General features: G+C 42.8%; 1 protein-coding gene across 1 annotated transcript; it reads left to right on the top strand.

Annotated features, from left to right (window-relative positions):
- The first annotated feature begins 14,336 nt into the window (after positions 1-14,336).
- Positions 14,337-14,891, top strand: LOC103012009 (60S ribosomal protein L17-like). The gene has a single exon (XM_057541073.1). It carries the CDS (start codon positions 14,337-14,339, stop codon positions 14,889-14,891), a length of 555 nt encoding a protein of 184 aa, XP_057397056.1.
- The last annotated feature ends 2,462 nt before the right edge of the window (positions 14,892-17,353 follow it).

Genomic DNA, 17,353 nt, shown 5'->3' with positions numbered 1-17,353 from the left:
AGTTGATGACCCTTGCCCAATATTTGAAGAGCACAGTTAATTTCACATCAGAGTAAAAAAATTCAGTGTGTGCTCTGTACACAGAACCTAGGCACACAAACTTGAATTTAATTTGGCAAAATCTCAAAGAATCGTTCGGAATTTCTCTGTTTTCATTCTCCTTCAGGTTAGTTTCTCCTCTAAGATTAACTATCCAGATAAATATTCTTGTTTCCTTGATTACTTTATGGAAGTTTATTCTCAATGGAGTAGGTTGAGCTCTTTATCTCACATCCCTCAATCCCTGGAAAATCAACTCTTTCTGCACCAGGACGCCTGCCTTGGTTGTAAGCCCCATGAACATGAGGACCCTGGCTCTGCCAGTATCCTCAGGCTCGGTTGGTGAGTGATTCTGGATGAGTTTCCCTGTGTCCTGAATAACACCATCTTTTCCAGCTCTACTGAGCTGAGGAGCATTTGTCATCACTGATCCCCACGCTCCCACCCCTGCTCTGAAAATCCCCCTGGTCAGTTAGTTTTCTTCTATCACACTTTCTAAAGCTGTAACAGTCCCCAGCCTCCCTAGCTGACAAGGAGTATGCATGTTACACTCATAAATCACAATCCATCTCAAGGAGTAGGGCCATTTTAGGAAACTTCAATATAAAAAAAATTAACATCTACTTTAACCTAAGATTAATTCTAGGTCTTGCCAAACTGGACAACTATGTAATCCCATGAGAGAATTTGGATTGCTTTTGGTAGTGGCAGTGGTAGGATGGGTAGGTATACAGCATCATATTGAAGACCCATAGGCTTGATTCCCAGATTAGCAATTCCATATATTTTTAATTCCCTTTGGTGCCTACAAATCTGCATCTAAACTAGGACAACTGGCTTCTAGTTTCATGAAACCGATTATGAAGAAACCTTGGCAAGGGAAAGTAGATGATTGCAAATTTATTCCTACTACTTGGAAAAAAATTTCTATGATAATGCATAATAAACAGCTTGAGCTGTGCTTCAGAGACAGATGATCAGTGTGTCAACCCACGAAGATGCATAAAAGCCACAGGAAGACTATTCACCTGACCTCAGGTATGGCCTTCACGTAGAGTAGCACTGTCCTTCCTGGGAGCATTGTGGACAAAATCATGCAGAGGACAAATAGGAAAGAATCTGAGGAAAAATCTTGGTCAATGACCTGGGTAAATTTATTTTACTTTTTTGTTGTTGATATTGCTGTTGTTTTCTATAGAACAATAAAGGAAATTTAAACGAATCATTCGTATTCATAATTCTAACATCCTGACAAAACCATTATAGTTCTCTGAATGCCCTTCTAATCTTATCCATACCCATATCCATTTTTTGTTTCTTCCCACTGCCAGTATATTTTCAATCGCTTTCCCATGTTGCTGCATGGTCTTTATGGCTATCTAATGGTCATACCATAATTCACTCAGTCCTTCCTTTATTGTAGGACATTTGGATTGTAAACTCCTTTTTTCTTTCTGTCATAAATAATGGTGCTGTGAACAGCTTTATACATACATCTTTTTCTTTCCTTGAATCACTTCCTTATTTCTGAGCGAGGAATGATAATCCTGAAGAGAATGGATTTTTAAAAATTTATTGGTTTTTATATATGCTGCAAATCTCCCTCTCAAGGAATTGTATAGGACACTCGGTTGGTGTATATCAACTACAGCCTCAACCTATGTGAAATAAATTGTCTTTATTTATTCTGATGAATGGCTAGTCTGATTCTCAAAGGTAAGCAAAGACCTTTGCCTAAAGCAAGGATGCAGCCAGTCCTCTAACAGATCAAAGAAGGTATTTAATGTATGGTTAGTAAAGAGCTCTTTCAGAACAGTATTATTCTCGAAGTTTAAATTTTGATGACTGCTCCATTCCAGGAAGGATCTAAAAGTTGCTAGTTCCTTCTAGTATCCATTCTCCCTGGCTTCTGTGGTTTAATTCTGAGCAACAATATGACCAACTGTTGATTCCCAGCCTTCCTCTTGTTAACCAAAATTTCAGAAAAGGAGACCTGACTGAAATAAGGAGGCATTTACTGGGCAGTTGTTAAGACTGCAGCCAGAGAGACACAGTTTCAAGAAGACTACTGTTCCCTGGGACTACAAAATGGGGGAGGCTTATAAAGGCAAAAACCCACAAGGTTAGATAAATTGTCATGAATTAGGATTGAAGCTGACAAGAAGTAAGAGTGTTTGTTAAGCAAGGGTTGGTTGGGATCTGAAATGATTACACAGTTGCGAAGAGGGAGAGAACTTTGAAGCTACAAGTTTGCAGCTAGCAGATATTGTTTTAAAAATGGCTGGTGGTGTCCTTGAGTTTGATATAATTCAGAGAAGATTCAGATTCTCAGTGATGTAGGAAAGTGTCTGAAACCACATCCACAATGGCCATCCAACTCCATTTTGGATGCCTGAACCATAGTTACTCTTTTTTGATCTTTAAATGAAATTAAATATGTAGTCACTTTCAACTAATGGTGGCAAATGAGAAAAAGCAGAAGTCATTGCATGGGGCAGCTGAAAAACACTTGAAATGTGGGTTACCTAGCTTGCCTTCCCCCCACCTCCCTTACTTTTTCATACTCCCTGGAATGTGTTTGTAATAGCTGGAATTTCAGCAGCCATTTTAAAACCATGAGGGTGTAAGTTATAAGGCAAGGATAGAATAAAAATATGCCACTTGAACCACCCAAAACTACCCACCTCCAGTCTTTTTTTATGGGAGAAAAAAACTGACATGTACTTTAAGCTACTGTTACCTCACTTCTCTATTACTAACAGCAGAACATGATCCCTAACTTAAACGATGTTTTTCTAGGACATTGCAATCATTCACCCATTATTTAATTTTGTCTTAATGGCTACTAATTATTTTTTTATTCAGGGTTATTATTAATCCAGTTTTACAGGTAGTTTCACTCACTGTTGTTGAGAAGACCACTTGTGCAGGAAATATGGAATCCAATATGGAAAGAGGTGAAAGGGATCCCTAGGGTGATGGTGAAGGGACATCCTAGGATGAAAGGTGGGTACCAATGGAAATGGCAACCAGTTCAGACTGGAGTAGGTCAGAAAGCTTTAGAGATTTCTTCAGGATGATGAATATAATGAATACCTCGTAAATCTGAGTGTATTTATTTAGAAGCAAATTAGACCATTGAGGATTAAGGACTGAATAAATGTCTGTGGGAAAAAATTATGAACTCAAAGGAGACCAGTGAGTGGTACAGCTGTGGCTTAACTGGAGGTACTGTTTTCATAGTCACAATCATATAATGTTAATCATGTACTATTTATATATTAATCTAATCAACACGATGCTGATATAATTTATTGGGAACTTGGGGAGATAAAAAGTGTGAACACATGGGGTGGGGAGTGTGGGTGTGTGTGAAAGATATCAAAATCATCTCCCATGGTGGTGATCAATAGGCAATGCCTAAGACTGAAACATCAAGTGTAGGAGTATAAGGATGTCATTCAGAAACGTGCAAGTAAAGCCAAAGAACCAGTTCAGAGAACTGAAACTAGTCTCTGAGGAAGGGAAACGGGGGAAGAGATGGAAACTGCTAATTTTTTTTCAACAAGACTTGCAACCAGCTCCATAAACCTTAAAATAAAAACTGGGGGTGGGAGAGACAGACACTGGAAAGGAAAAAGACATGATCTGTGATCAAAGGCTGATTGTAATCTAAAAACTAGTACAAATAACCAGAAACCTTATAAAGGTAGCTATTGTTTCTGTCTGCTCAGCCCTTGTCCCTCCACCCATCCCTCCCAAGTCTTCAGAAAACAGCCCTCCTGGCTACAAAGGTGGTCAGGTTACCCAGGGTGGGCCAATTATAGTCCCTCACAGCCACAGTGAGTGGTCTGAGGAGTGGGCACATGACCTAAACTAAGCTAATCGGGGGTCCTGGGACTTTTCAAATTCCTGCCCAGGGATAAGAACCTCTTGTTCCTCTCTGATCACAAAACCCAAGGATATACCTCAAGGGCTGTTCTCCACCCCACCACCTGGCCAAGTTTGTACCAGCCAACGAAGTTAATGTGCCAAACGGAACAGAGAAGAAATAGAAAAGGACAAAGAGGGTCCTCAAGGTATTCAAGGCAGTGAATCCAGTCTTCCCTGAGACCAGCTCTATGCTGCCCTCTGGTCAGTTAAATCCCAGCCCTGTTAAATCCCTTCTTTTGTTTAAGCAAGATTAAATTGGGTTTCTTTCCATTGTAGTCAAAAATACTAATACACAGTCGAAAACCATCAAACAAACAACAACAACAAAAAAGAAACCATCAAACAAAACTTTAAAATAATTTTATTATGGAAAGTTGCAAACAAACACAAAAGTAGAGAGTCTGGCATAATGAATTCCCACAGTCCATCACCCAGCCTCACAATTATTAACATTTTGACAATCTTGTTTCATCTGTCTATCCCTCCACCGTTTTTTCCTTAGAAATATTTCAAAAGAAAATCCCAGACGTTATATTATTTCACTTAGCCCCTGTGCTTTATGCACTGGTCCTGGTAAAAAGTAAGGTGCCAGACAAATGCCTGTTTTGTCCATATTTAAGCTATATGGTCAAATATTGGCAATATTAGATGGCTTGATCTAATACTTCGATATGAATGTAATCTAACTGCTAAGGATCTTTTTTTTTGACATAACCTCCACGCCATTATCATACCTAACAAAATTAAGAATAATTCCTTAATATCTAACACTAAGTCCATTTTCAAAATTTCCCAGTTGTATCAAATATTTGTATCCACTGTTTGTTTAAATCAGGATCCAAACAAGGTCTGCACAGTGATTTAGTTAAAATAACTTTTTAAGTGTTCTCTCATTTAGCACTCTTGAAGGAACCTAGAGAGCTGACACAAAATGGTGGGCAATCCTCAAACAGAAGAAGTCAGAAGAATCAGGTCCCAACTCCTTGTTTATATTATTTAATATACACATATATCACATTAAATAATATACCACATATATGTGTGTACATGTTCTGTTTGCTTTGCATCCATTCTCATTTACCCTTATAAGGTTGGTTGCCATTATCACCCTTATTTTGTAGATGAGGAAGCACCCCCAAGGAGGTCAGCTGACTTGCCCAATATCATCAGCTAGTAAATAGCAGAGCTGAGGTTGGAATTCAGGCCATATGGCTCCAAAGTCTAAGCTCTTAGCCCCTGCACCCTACCTGTACTTTATACTCCAGTCCTTGTGAGCAGTAAAGTGCCAGACACATGCCTATTATTATTTTATTCTGAGATCCTGTAGGGAAGAAGGCAACAAGAGCTTACGAAGTAAACGGTTGAAGGACTACCTTCAGGTAGAGTCGGCATTTGGGACCATCTGTTGCATTTCCCCTTCTAGTCATCCACTCCCAGGCATTCCTGTTTGAGACCACCAGCCTCACTGCCGTGCTCCTCCTCCCCCCGAAACTGATGACCTCTAGTCTTCCTCCCCTCACTTCCTTGTCCCAGTGGTCATTCCTCTTGGCCTCTTGCTTTATTTGCTTCTCTGCTCAGTCTCTTTTGCCTGCTTCCAACCCCGGCCTCCAAGCTAACCCCAACTCTTCAACTCTAACATATTCAATTAGAACGATTTGACTCTGGTGGACCCAGAAGTTAATGAACCTAGCACTGGTGTTTCAGACTAAAGGGCCCAAGCCCCTCCTGCTGCTGGGTGATCTAATTCTCTCCGTTTCAAATATATTAGCCTTGGGGAATCACAGCAGGCACACCATCTATACTGGCTGCTTTGGACTTCTCCACTGCTATGATACGACCAGCAGGATGCCTAGTTCACATAGCACTTCCCAGGGAGCTGGCTGCTTCATGAGGACAACCAGAAGTGGAGGTATAGGAGGCTCACCTCGTCATTTCTTCTCAAACATGCATACAAATCCCACGTGGATCTTGTTAAAATGCAAATTCTGATTCGGTAGGTCTAGGGTAGGTCCCAAGATGCTGCCTTTCTAACAAGCTAACAGGTGGTGCCAATGCTGCTGGTCCGTGGACCACCCTTTGAGTAGCAAGAAACTAGATCACTGGTTCTCAAAACCAATTGCACATTAGAGCCCCCTAAGGTGCTTCTAATTAGGGGAGACCTATGTGCAGGGAGTTATAAAAGCTCCCCAGCTGATTCTAATGAACAGTCAGAGTTGAAAAATACTACTTTGGAGGCTGAAGCAGCAGCAGGAATTGGGTGGTCAGTTGCATGAATCCCTGGCCAGTTGGAGGAAGTGAGGTGGCCACAGGAAGGTGGGGCTCCTGGCTTGTAAGCATCTTCCTTCTTTGTGCTTCCTGCCTCTCCTTGCTGTCACTTGCGTTTTCTCTCTCTTTTATTTTCCCCCTACCAATCCTTCCACTTCCCAAATCCTCATCTCAAAAAGAAAAAAGCTGAACAAACTGAAAATCAGCAACTCTTCCTAGATCCCTCAGAAAACTGAGGTCACAAGGCAACCATCACCCTGAAAATTGGAGAGACAAGAAAATACAGAGAATCACAACCTACCAGGAGCACAAGTCCACAGCCGGAGCCAGTACCAGTGGGAACGCTTCAATGTAAGTGACAAATTGCTGGAGGCTCAGGGTGGACTAGCTTGAGAGTTAAAAATTCCAAGGGTTGGGGTGGGGATGGGGGTGGAGATGGGGGTACTTCTAGGGGACCTCTACTCTTTTATTTCCTGAAGCTGCATCAGATTCTCAGGGTGGAGACTAGAGAAAAGTCCCCTTATACTTCCAGCAAGTAGAGGGGAAAAGAACGTGTGGCTTCTAGGAAATACGTCTTTCTGAAAAAGATGTTGGAATTAGTAAACAACCTTAAAATTGAGCAAGTAGGCAACTAACACACAATCAGTGATGGGTTATTATATGCTAGATGCTGGGGATTGAGGCTAAAACTGGCTCCCTCTCCTCCAGGAGCTCGTGTTCTAGTGGGAAATGCAAATGCATATGTGCATACAACTGAAATTCGCACAACCCAGATTGGGACTCGAACCCACAGTCTTTTAATTGACATCACACACCTGGTCTCAGGACTTGATGAAGCTCAGGTTCTTTATGTCTCATCCCAGAAAGAATTCAGTGAGAGATAAAGTGATAGGTAAGAAGTGGATTTATTTAGAGAGATACACATTCCGTAGAGAGAATGCAGTCCATCTCAAAAGGTGAGAACGGCCTTGGGAGGAAAACATTCCACCGACAGAGCATGGGCCATCTCAGAGGGCGAGAGCCCCTGAAATATGGGGTGGTTAGTTTTTATGAGCTGGGTAATTTCATAGGCTAATGAGTGGGAGGATTATTCCAACTATTTTGGATAAAGGGTGGGGATTTCCAGGAATTGGGCCACTGCCCACTTTTTGGCCTTTTATGATAAGCCTCAAAACTGTCATTTAGCATGCTAATGTATTAAACAAGTGTATAAAGAGGCTTAAGGTCTACTAGAAGTGGAATCTTCCACCATCTTGGACCTAGTTTGTTCTAATCAGTCTTTGTCATATCCTCAATGGCTAGGTCATTCTTTTAAAGGTTGTGCCCTGCCCCCTTCCCTTCTGTTTCACAATGATGCCAGAGATTGATAGTTGCTGCCCCTTACATCTTATCTCTGCTTCTTCCATAGTAATAGAACTCTCCTTTTTAGCTGAGCACATGCTCCCCAGAATAAAGATTATATTTCCCAGCCTCTCTTGCAAGGTAGGTGTGGTCATATGACAAAGTACTGGCCAGTGGGGTGTAGTGTCCTTACATCGAGCAGATGTCTAAGCCCTCACCCCCGTAACTGTGAATATGACCTCATTTGGAAAAAAGGGTTTTGCAAAGGTAATTAAGTTAAGGATCTGGCTGTGAGCTCTCCCTGGATATGAGGGGCAGCGGCTCTCCATCTCCCCTTTTCTCTTGTCTACTGGCTGGAAAGCAGATATAATAGCTGGATCAAAGTAGACATCTTAGACAATGAGGTGGAAGCCTCAACCAATAGCCTGGGTTCCTGATGACTGTAGAGTCACCATAGTGTTACCGAATTAAGTCTTATGGACCCTGCTCGGGCCCTAGCCCGAGAGCTGAGGCTCTCTGCCTTGGCGGGGGAGAGTTCTTTTTCCTTTCGTGTTCGAGCAGCCAAATAACGACGGAAGCTGAGATCAACACGGCACAAGCTTTATTCAGTGACCAAAGAATGGAGAAACGGGAACTAAGTTCAGATCAACTTCTCACCCCGCTGGTGAGAGGGATTTAATTTTAAAGAGTAAAGGGAGGAGGAGTGAGGCTAATGATGGGGAAGCATATGAATTAGTTTACCGGGAAAGGCTTTTTCCAAGGGAGTGGGGTGCCACCACCTTTTTATTCTTTTTCGGTCCTTAATGTCCGGTCATGGTCGCTGGTAGGTATGTCATTTAATATGCTAATGTAGTAAAATCAAGGTGTAATGAGACTCAGGGTCTGTTAGAGGTCAGATTCGTTGCCATCTTAGTCCCAGCTGGTTCTACCTGGTTTTTTGTCTGTAGCTTCCCTTCTTATCTCTGGACCCTTTTACTTGAAGATTTATGTTAACTCCTGCCCAAGGTGGGAGTTGGCAGGTTTTGAGCAAGGACACTCCTGCTAAAGGTGAGGGTTGGGGGGTTGTGAGCAAATACCTGGAGCAGCTCCGGTAACGACAGCAGCCGACATTTACGTAAACTAAGAGAAAAATAGATTTCTAATTTGGTGAAGCCTTTGTGACTTTTGGATTTCTGTCTCTTGTAGCAGAACCTTTTACTAACAAATATACCAACTAACCACAATAAGTCTGCTTCTTTTTAGGCCTCTCATAAATATTCAAAATACAAAGCAATATATTGGGCAAGTTCTATTTCACTTAGAATAAAATATAGACTCCTTTAAATGGTCAGAAAGGCCCGGTGCGATCTGACCCCTGTCTACTTGTCCAATCTCATACCACTCTTCTCTGGCCTGGCACAGGGTATACTGCAGCGTTATGCCTGTGTTCCTTCATAACACATATACCTTGTGAGGACCTATTATGAGCTACGTGTGCAGTGGGCACACAGCAGCAGACCTAGCCCTGACAGCCAACTTTTTTTCTATTTTGCTTATAAGCTAATTTATTTTCCAACTCAGAGCCTTGACCCATGCTGTTCCCTCAGTCTAGGGCAGGGCTGTCCAATAGCACCTCCTGCATGATGAAAATGTTCTTATCTGTGTTGTCCGATATGATAACCACTAGCTACAAGTATTGAATACTTGAAATGTGGCTGGTATGTCTGAGAATATAAATTGTTAATTTTACTTAATTTTAGATTAATTTATGTTTAAACAGCCACACGTGACTTGCAGCTGCCAGGATGGACATTACGGATCTCGACCACTCTACTCCCTGGGACACATAACTTACTCCTTGAGGTGGTTTTAGAACGTGGTCACTGATTCTTTGACACACCTCTAACTGAGAGATGGGGTCTATATCCCCCTCTCTTTGAATCTGGTTGGGCTTGTGACTATATGACAGAAGTGACTTTAATGTGACTTCTGAGGCTAGGTAAGAAGAAACCTTGCAGCTTCTGCCCTGGTCTCTTTAAGGTCATGGTCCTAGGACACTTGCTTTCAGGAAGCTCCATCACAGAACCTAGTCACCATCCTATGAGAAGCCAAAGCCACATAAAGAGGCCACATGTAGCTGCTTCATCCTTTGAGTCATCCCAGCCTAGGCACCATACTAGTTTCCTGTGGCTGCCATAATGAATTACCACCAACTTGGGGGCTTAAAACAACAGAAATCCACTCCCTTGCAGTTCTGAAATCTGCCGGAAATCTGAAATCAAGGTGTCGGCAGGTGTTGCCACGCTCTGAGTCTCTAAGAGAGACTCTGTTCCATTCCTCTCCCCTAATTTCTGGTGGTATCTGACAATCCTTGCCATTCCCTGGCTTGTTGACACATCAGCCCAATCTCTGCCTCCACCTTCACATCACTTTCCCCCATGTTTCTCCTCTTCTCAATTCTCTCCTTTCTCTTAAAGGACAACAGTTATTGGCTTCAGGGCCCACCCTACACCCAGGATGATAGCATTTCAAGATCCTTAACTGTGATTACACCTTCAAAGACCCTTTTTCCAAATAAGGCCAAGGTACTGGGGATTAGGACTTGACATATCTCTCTGGGAACCACTATTCAGCCCAATACAGCCCCAGCCATGCGCATGAGGTGGCCTAGAGATGATTCCAGCCCCCAGTTGTCTGAGTTACTTCCAGACACTCACATTTTCCTGGCTCAGACCCTAAACATTGTAGAGCAGACATAAGCCACAATCACCATGACTTGTTTGAAATCCTGACCTATAGAACTTCTGAGCATAATAAAATGGTATTCTAAGTCACTGAGTTTGGGATGGTTTATCCCACAGTAATAGATAACTGGAAATTCCTGTTCATCTTTTAAGGGCCTGATCAAGTAACATTTCTTCAAAGAGGCCTCCTTAGATACCTCCTCCAAGTCTAAATTACATTCCCCTCTTTACTTTTCCTTTCTGGCACATAGCACAATTTATAGTTATAAATTTCATTAGGTATTTTTCCTTTTTTTTGATTTTTTTATTTTTGGCTGCATTGGGTCTTCATTGCTGTGCACAGGCTTTCTCTAGTTGCGGCGAGCAGGGGCTGCTCTTCGTTGTGGTGCACGGGCTCTAGGCACACGGGCTTCAGTAATTGTGGCACGTGGGCTTAGTAGTTGTGGCTTGCAGGCTCTAGAGCGCAGGCTCAGTAATTGTGGCGCACGGGCTTTGTTGCTCCACGGCAGGTGGGATCTTCTGGGACCAGGGCTTGAACCCATGTCCCCTGCATTGGCAGGCAGATTTTTAACCACTGCACCAAAAGGGAAGTCCTGTTTTTCCTTTTTAAATGTCTCCCCCACTAGACCTAAGTTCCATGAGGCCAGGGACCATGTTTGTTTCATTCAACACTACGTCCTCTGTGTGTACCAGGCACACAGTAAATGCCCAACCAATACCTGCCAAATGAATCAAATTCTGAGCTTTCTGTGACTGAATCTACAACTGATGTTTCTTTGTCATCTGAACTGAGGCAGCTCTAGGAAGACACTATTTATTTAGCCTTTTTGCTCTCAGCAGATGAAATAAGCCAGCATGCAGCAAGTGGGAAGCAAAATGTTCATTTTCCAAGGCTCAAACCTCAGTTCTTGCCATTACGGTTCTTTGCATTTGAATAATTGCTGTGGTTTTTAATTGTGGTGAAAACAAATGAACAAAAGACAAAGCTGGTCAGACAGCCAGGCTTTGAGAGACATCTTTAATTATTTTAAGAAGCATCTGTAAGTTCACAAATGAACCTTAAATTGTCCTTGTATGTGAGTGTGAATCTCATGATACATTCTTCCATGAAATGAAAGCTTAATGACAAATCACAAAGCATAGGCTCTCCCTGGCATCTTTGCCATCATCCGTCTTGTTCTAGAAAGTCCATGGGTACAAATTCTGCTGTTACTTTTCTTGGAACAGAAACAAAAATAGGACTTGGAACAGAAAAAAAAAAGAAAAAGCAAAATGTGCTAAATAATACCAAGAATGGTCAGCTAAGACTTGTAAGCAGACTTGTAAGCAGCTGTACAAATGAGCGTAGGGATAGAGCCTAAAATAAGTCAGGAGGTAGTAAGAATCTTAAAAACTGAGTATAAGCGGTTGGCGCTCACCTTTGTCACCCTCACAGAGACACTGGTGATTGGGAGGATTCCTGACTCTCCCAGATGCATCTGTCTTTCCCACTGTAGGAATTTTAACATGATCTGCAAGGCCCTACATGATAATGCTCTGTGTTTTCTCAGATTCTGTATTTGTCTATTTGGCATCCATTAATCACAGCACCAAACTAAAGCTCAAAGTTGTTTACCCTTCGCTGTGATCTGGAGCCCATGCTCTGAACCACCTCCTTGTCTAACTCTCACACACCAAGCCAATGTTTCCCCTGCCCTAAATCACCCCAGGGCCAGTGACCACCTCTATAGCCAGAGCCCGCCTACATTACTCAAACTAGCCACGCCTCTGCTGTTTCCTCTGCCTTTGCTGTGGAAACCCCATTCAAGGCTCTGGCAGGGAGGCTTTCCCCTCACTCCACTTCTGCCTTGTGACCGAACCCGGTTCTTCCCGGTGTGGCCCTGTGTGGCGTGGCATGCACCATCCCCCCAGGAACTGTAAACAATAAATTTGTTTTTCAATGGCAGTAGCATTTCCACGTCATCACTCCGTCACCTTCATAAATTGAAATCCCGTGGGTACAACTGAGACTGATCAGTCCTTGGGGCCTTTTACAGTCTCTGTTTCCTCTGCCGGGAGCCCTCTTCCCCTGTGTCCACATGGCTCCTCTCTCACTACATTGAAGTCTCTGCTCAGACGTCACGACATCCAAGCAAGGCTTCCCTGAGCACGCATCTAACTAGCATGCCGACCCCTCCCAGCTGTCTATCCTTTTTTTTTTTTTGTCTTTTTAATTAATTTATTTATTTATTTTTAGCTGTGTTGGGTCTTCATTGCTGCACACGGGCTTTCTCTAGTTGTGGCGAGCGGGGGTCTACTCTTTGTTGCAGTGCATGGGCTTCTCATTGCAGTGGCTTCTCTTTGTGGAGCACGGGCTCTAGGCACGTGGGCTTCAGTAGTTGTGGCACACAGGCTCAGCAGTTGTGGTGCACGGGCTTAGTTGCTCTGCGGCATGTGGGATCTTCCCAGACCAGGGCTCGAACCCGTGTGCCCCTGCATTGGCAGGTGGATTCTTAACCACTGCACCACCAGCAAAGTCCACCCCACTCCTTTTTTTTTTTTTTTTGGCTGCTCCGGGTCTTCGTTAGGGCTCACGGGCTCTTCATTGCAGGCTTCTCTCTAGTTGTAGCACATGGGCACGTGGGATCTTAGTTCTCAGATTCTGTATTTGTCTATTTGGCATCCATTAATCCTTTGGACTTGGAATAGAAAAGTTCCAAGACCCCCTGACCAGGGATCAAACCTGAGTCCCCTGTGTTGGAAGGTGGATTCTTAACCACTGGACCACGAGGGAAGTCCCTAAATGTCTATCCTTTTGTCCTACTTTATTTTTGTTAATAGCTCTCATCACCACCTGACTCGTTTATTTTGTGTGTTCCCTCACTCTCCACCACATAGAACTTAAGTTTTACTAGAGCGAGGCACAGATTTTTGTTTTGTTAACAGCGAAGTTCCTACCACTTAGAACAGTGCCTGGCACACAGAGGGTGTAAAATATTTCCTAAATGATGAAATTTTATTTTTCCAGAGCAGCTGGCCTGTTAATGAGTACATGAATGACCAAAATCTCCTTCAAATTTATAACTCTCATTGGGCCCGGAGATCCGTGAGAAGCCAATGCTCTGGATCAATAAGACATGAATTTCTAAAACAGAGTAAGTGGTTCAAAAACATATCCTGGGTAATCGCAGGATAAAATCCCAAGCAAGCTGGTTTGTGGAATTAATACTGGGGGTTAGGACAAGTGAGCAATTACCGTTCTGGAATTATCTGGCCCTCTGCCATTCCTCTGAAAATGTGCCTGGCATTGGGTTATGGGCTCTGTAACTCCGAGGGGATAAGGAAAATACTTTCCTTTATCATTTAGGGATAGCATCATGCCCTCTCATGAGGTTGAAGCAGGGTCTAGGAAGCATCTTAACAAGGGTTGGCCCAGACACCCTTCAGTGTGTGCTGTGTGCTTTCCCTCCAGAAGGGGCCTAAATGACTGTGAACGCAGCTCACCAGTTGTACAACTCAGCTCGACACTGGTTCACACTTGATACTGGCAGCCTTTTCTCCCAATGAGCACAAATACTGCAAACACATTTCAGAGGAAAGCTGCATATCACACGGTGCTTATGATGATGTATCTCAAAAAGATCTGTCTACCATGTAGGTAAAGAAAAGTCTAGCAATGGCGACCAAAACTATAGAGGCTTAAAACAAGGGAGGGGAGGTGGAGGCAAGAGAGGAAGGAAGAAATTTCTGCTCTCTGAAAGACAGGAGAACTTACATTCTCACTGGTATGCCCCATTGCCTCTGTGAAAAACATCCCCCAAATAACTTTGATGCAAGCTGATATGGAGGCGGACCCACTATTGACCTTAAGAAGTTTCCTTTACCTAACCCAGATGCTATCATTTAGAACTAAAACTAGATCAGTTTTTCTCTAGTCTCAGAGGTTAAAGACATTATGAGATTATTGAAATGAAGAAAGTTAAAGAAAGGAGAATCAGAGAATAAGAATTTGTAAGTCTCCTTTTTCTGGTAAGCGGCCTGAGGTTACCTCTAAAAATGGTTCGCTATTCACTTGACCCAGAAAACCCCACAAAATCATGCAAGTCAAGAGGTTCAAATCTTCATGTTCACTTTAAGAACACTCGTGAAACTGCCCAGGCCATTAAGGGCATGCATATCCGAAAAGCCACCAAGCATCTGAAGGATGTCACTTTAAAGAAGCAATGTGTGCCGTTCTGTCGTTACAATGGTGGGGTTGGTAGGGGTGCCCAGGCCAAACAGTGGGGCTGGACGCAGGGTTGGTGGCCCAAAAAGAGTGCTGAATTGTTACTGCACGTGCTCAAAAATGCAGAGAGTAATGCTGAACTTAAGGGCTTAGTTGTAGATTCTCTGGTCATTGAGAACATCCAGGTGAATAAAGCCCCCAAGATGCGGCGCAGGACTTACACAGCTCGTGGTCGGATCAACCCATACATGAGCTCTCCCTGCCACATTGAGATGATCCTTACCGAAAAAGAGCAGATTGTTACTAAACCAGAAGAGGAGGTTGCCCGGAAGAAAAAGATATCCCAGAAGAAACTGAAGAAACAAAACCTTATGGCCCGGGAATAAATGCTGCAAAAAATAAATGCAAATAAAAGTAAAAAAAAAGAAAAGGAATTCGTAAGTCTCTCAGACTGTCAGGGGACAGAGGTCTGACAGGCAGGGCTAACCAAGCTCTCGTCTGCATGGATCCAGATAAAGTTGGGCCACGGCCACGTTGTTGTTTACATGCCATCTGTGGCTCCTCTGTAACCGTTGCGTTAACTGTTTGCAGCAGAGATGGTCTGCAAAGCTGAAAACATTGAATATCTGGCCCTTTACAGAAAAAGTTTGCTGATCTTTGGTAGCTATTAAAGGAGCAGCATGACTTACCAGGCTTTCGTGATCTTACTGAAATATTTCTGAGGACTGTGTAACGCCCTTCACTTTGAGTCCCTCCTTATCGAGCAACGTTCTGAATGTAATTGGACTTCTGGAGTGTGTTCCTCTATTAAAGAAAGAGGATGTGCAGACTTGCTACACGGATCGCCAAGCATCCTGGACAGTTGTATTTCTCACTATAAACTACTAAACTGGGCTTCTGCCACAGTCTCTCATAAATTCACATGGTACGCCAGTTTTCAGGGGGTCTAGTATCCCTTTATATTAGGTCCAGACCTGCAGGGCTGGAAGACTTTGCTCTGGACCTGAGGTGACCCCTCGGAGTCCGAGCCCCACGCTCTGACCTCACACAGCAATCACACTCACATCCCTTAGCGTATCAGGGAAGAATTTGAGCCAGGAGTAGTTTTGGTATTTGTGAACTTCAGTTTCTAGGCCTCTTACCATTTACATTTTTTTTTTGGCTGTATTGAAGTAATTACATGAATACAATTTTTAAAATCAAATAGAAATACAAGATTAAAACAAAAATAATAGTCACCTCCCCCAAGGTCCTCCTGATCTCCAATTCCCACTACCCAGAAGAACAGTTTTCAAATCTTCTCGTATTTTTTCATATTTGCCTTCATAATTCTAAATAACACGCTAAATCATGCTCTTTGCAGGACAGTCATATCAAGTAAATAATGGGTTCCCCCCCCTTTTTTTAAACAATCCCTTGGAGTTGTCCTACTCTGTGACCTGCACTGACTGATCTCTCGGCTGCTGTACAACTGTAACCCTGCAGCTTCTGTTCAGCATTGTTTGGGGGCTTCCTACAGTCTCCTGTTTGAGTTTCCCATTTTCTAGACGTTGTATCTTTACACTCTGAGTTGATGGAGCACATCCTTCTGTTGCTTCATGAGAAAGAATGAATAGAAGATAAAATTTTTGTTGCCTTGCCTGTTTGAAAAAGTCTTCATTATACTCTCACATGTGGCTGGTAGTTTGTCAGGGTATGAAATTCCAGGTGACAATCCTGTCCTCTCAGAAGCTGTAGGCATTTGCCCATTGTCCTCTAACTTCCTGTGTCTCTGTGCCATTCTAATTCCTGATCTTTTGTATGCTTTTGAGGGCTTCTCTTTCACTCAGGTGTCCTGAAATTTTGTCACAATTTACGTTGGTGTGGATCCTTTTTTAATTCATTGAGCTGGGCAGTTAGTGGTCCTTTTAAATCTAGAGGTCCATACGCCTCAGTTTGGGAAATTTTCTTTTCCTTTTTCATAATTTCCTGTCCTTTTTTTTTCGATTCTTTTTCTGGAGGTCCTCTTGATTGAAAACTTGGGCTCTCTTGATCAATCTTGTAACAGTTTTGTCTCATATTTTCTACCTCCTTGTCTTTTTGTTCAGCTGTTTGAAACATTTCCTCTATTGTATTTTTGATACAATACTTGTCACCTTCTAGTGACATTCTTATTTCTGCTAGCATGTTTTTAATTCTAAAAACCTTATTCTTGGGCTTCCCTGGTGGCACAGTGGTTAAGAACCCACCTGCCAATGCAGGGGACACGGGTTCGAGCCCTGGTCTGGGAAGATCCCACGTGCAGCAGAGCGACTAAGCCCGTGAGCCACAACTACTGAGTCTGCGCTCTGGAGCCTGCAGGCCACAACTACTAAGCCCATGTGCCACAATTACTGAAGCCCGCACGCCTACAGCCCATGCAATGCAGCGAAAAGCAACCCCCGCTCACTGCAACTAGAGAAAGCCTGTGCACAGCAATGAAGACCCAATGCAGCCAAAAATATATAAAGAAAGAAAGAGAAGAAAAGAAATCAACTCCTTTTAAAAATTAAAAAAATAAAAACCTTATTCTCTGAATTAAAAAAAAATTTTTATGATATTTTGTGGTTTCAGCAATGGAGTATCTTCTCAGATCCCTTTGAGGGTTTTAATTATAAATTTTTTTAACGTTTTCTTCCGTTCCCTGCATTGTGTGCTTTCTTTGGTTCCTTTTTCTCCCTTTGTTTTAGTCTCTGTTTCATAGTGGAGGTTCCCTCAATCTGGTCATCCATTGCTGGAAACTCAAACTTAAGAGTGAGGCACCTACTTGTTCCTATCTTTTGATAATAAAGAAAGATGATCCAGAAGTACCTTCCCACCAAAACAATTA

Source organism: Balaenoptera acutorostrata, chromosome 2 (assembly GCF_949987535.1).
Source record: "Balaenoptera acutorostrata chromosome 2, mBalAcu1.1, whole genome shotgun sequence".
Taxonomy (NCBI): domain Eukaryota; kingdom Metazoa; phylum Chordata; class Mammalia; order Artiodactyla; family Balaenopteridae; genus Balaenoptera; species Balaenoptera acutorostrata.
This window is presented reverse-complemented; position numbering and strand designations above follow the sequence as displayed.

Excerpts from the sequence above, each read along its gene's own strand:
- LOC103012009 (XM_057541073.1), top strand. The coding sequence starts at position 14,337 with ATGGTTCGCTATTCACTTGACCCAGAAAACCCCACAAAATCATGCAAG.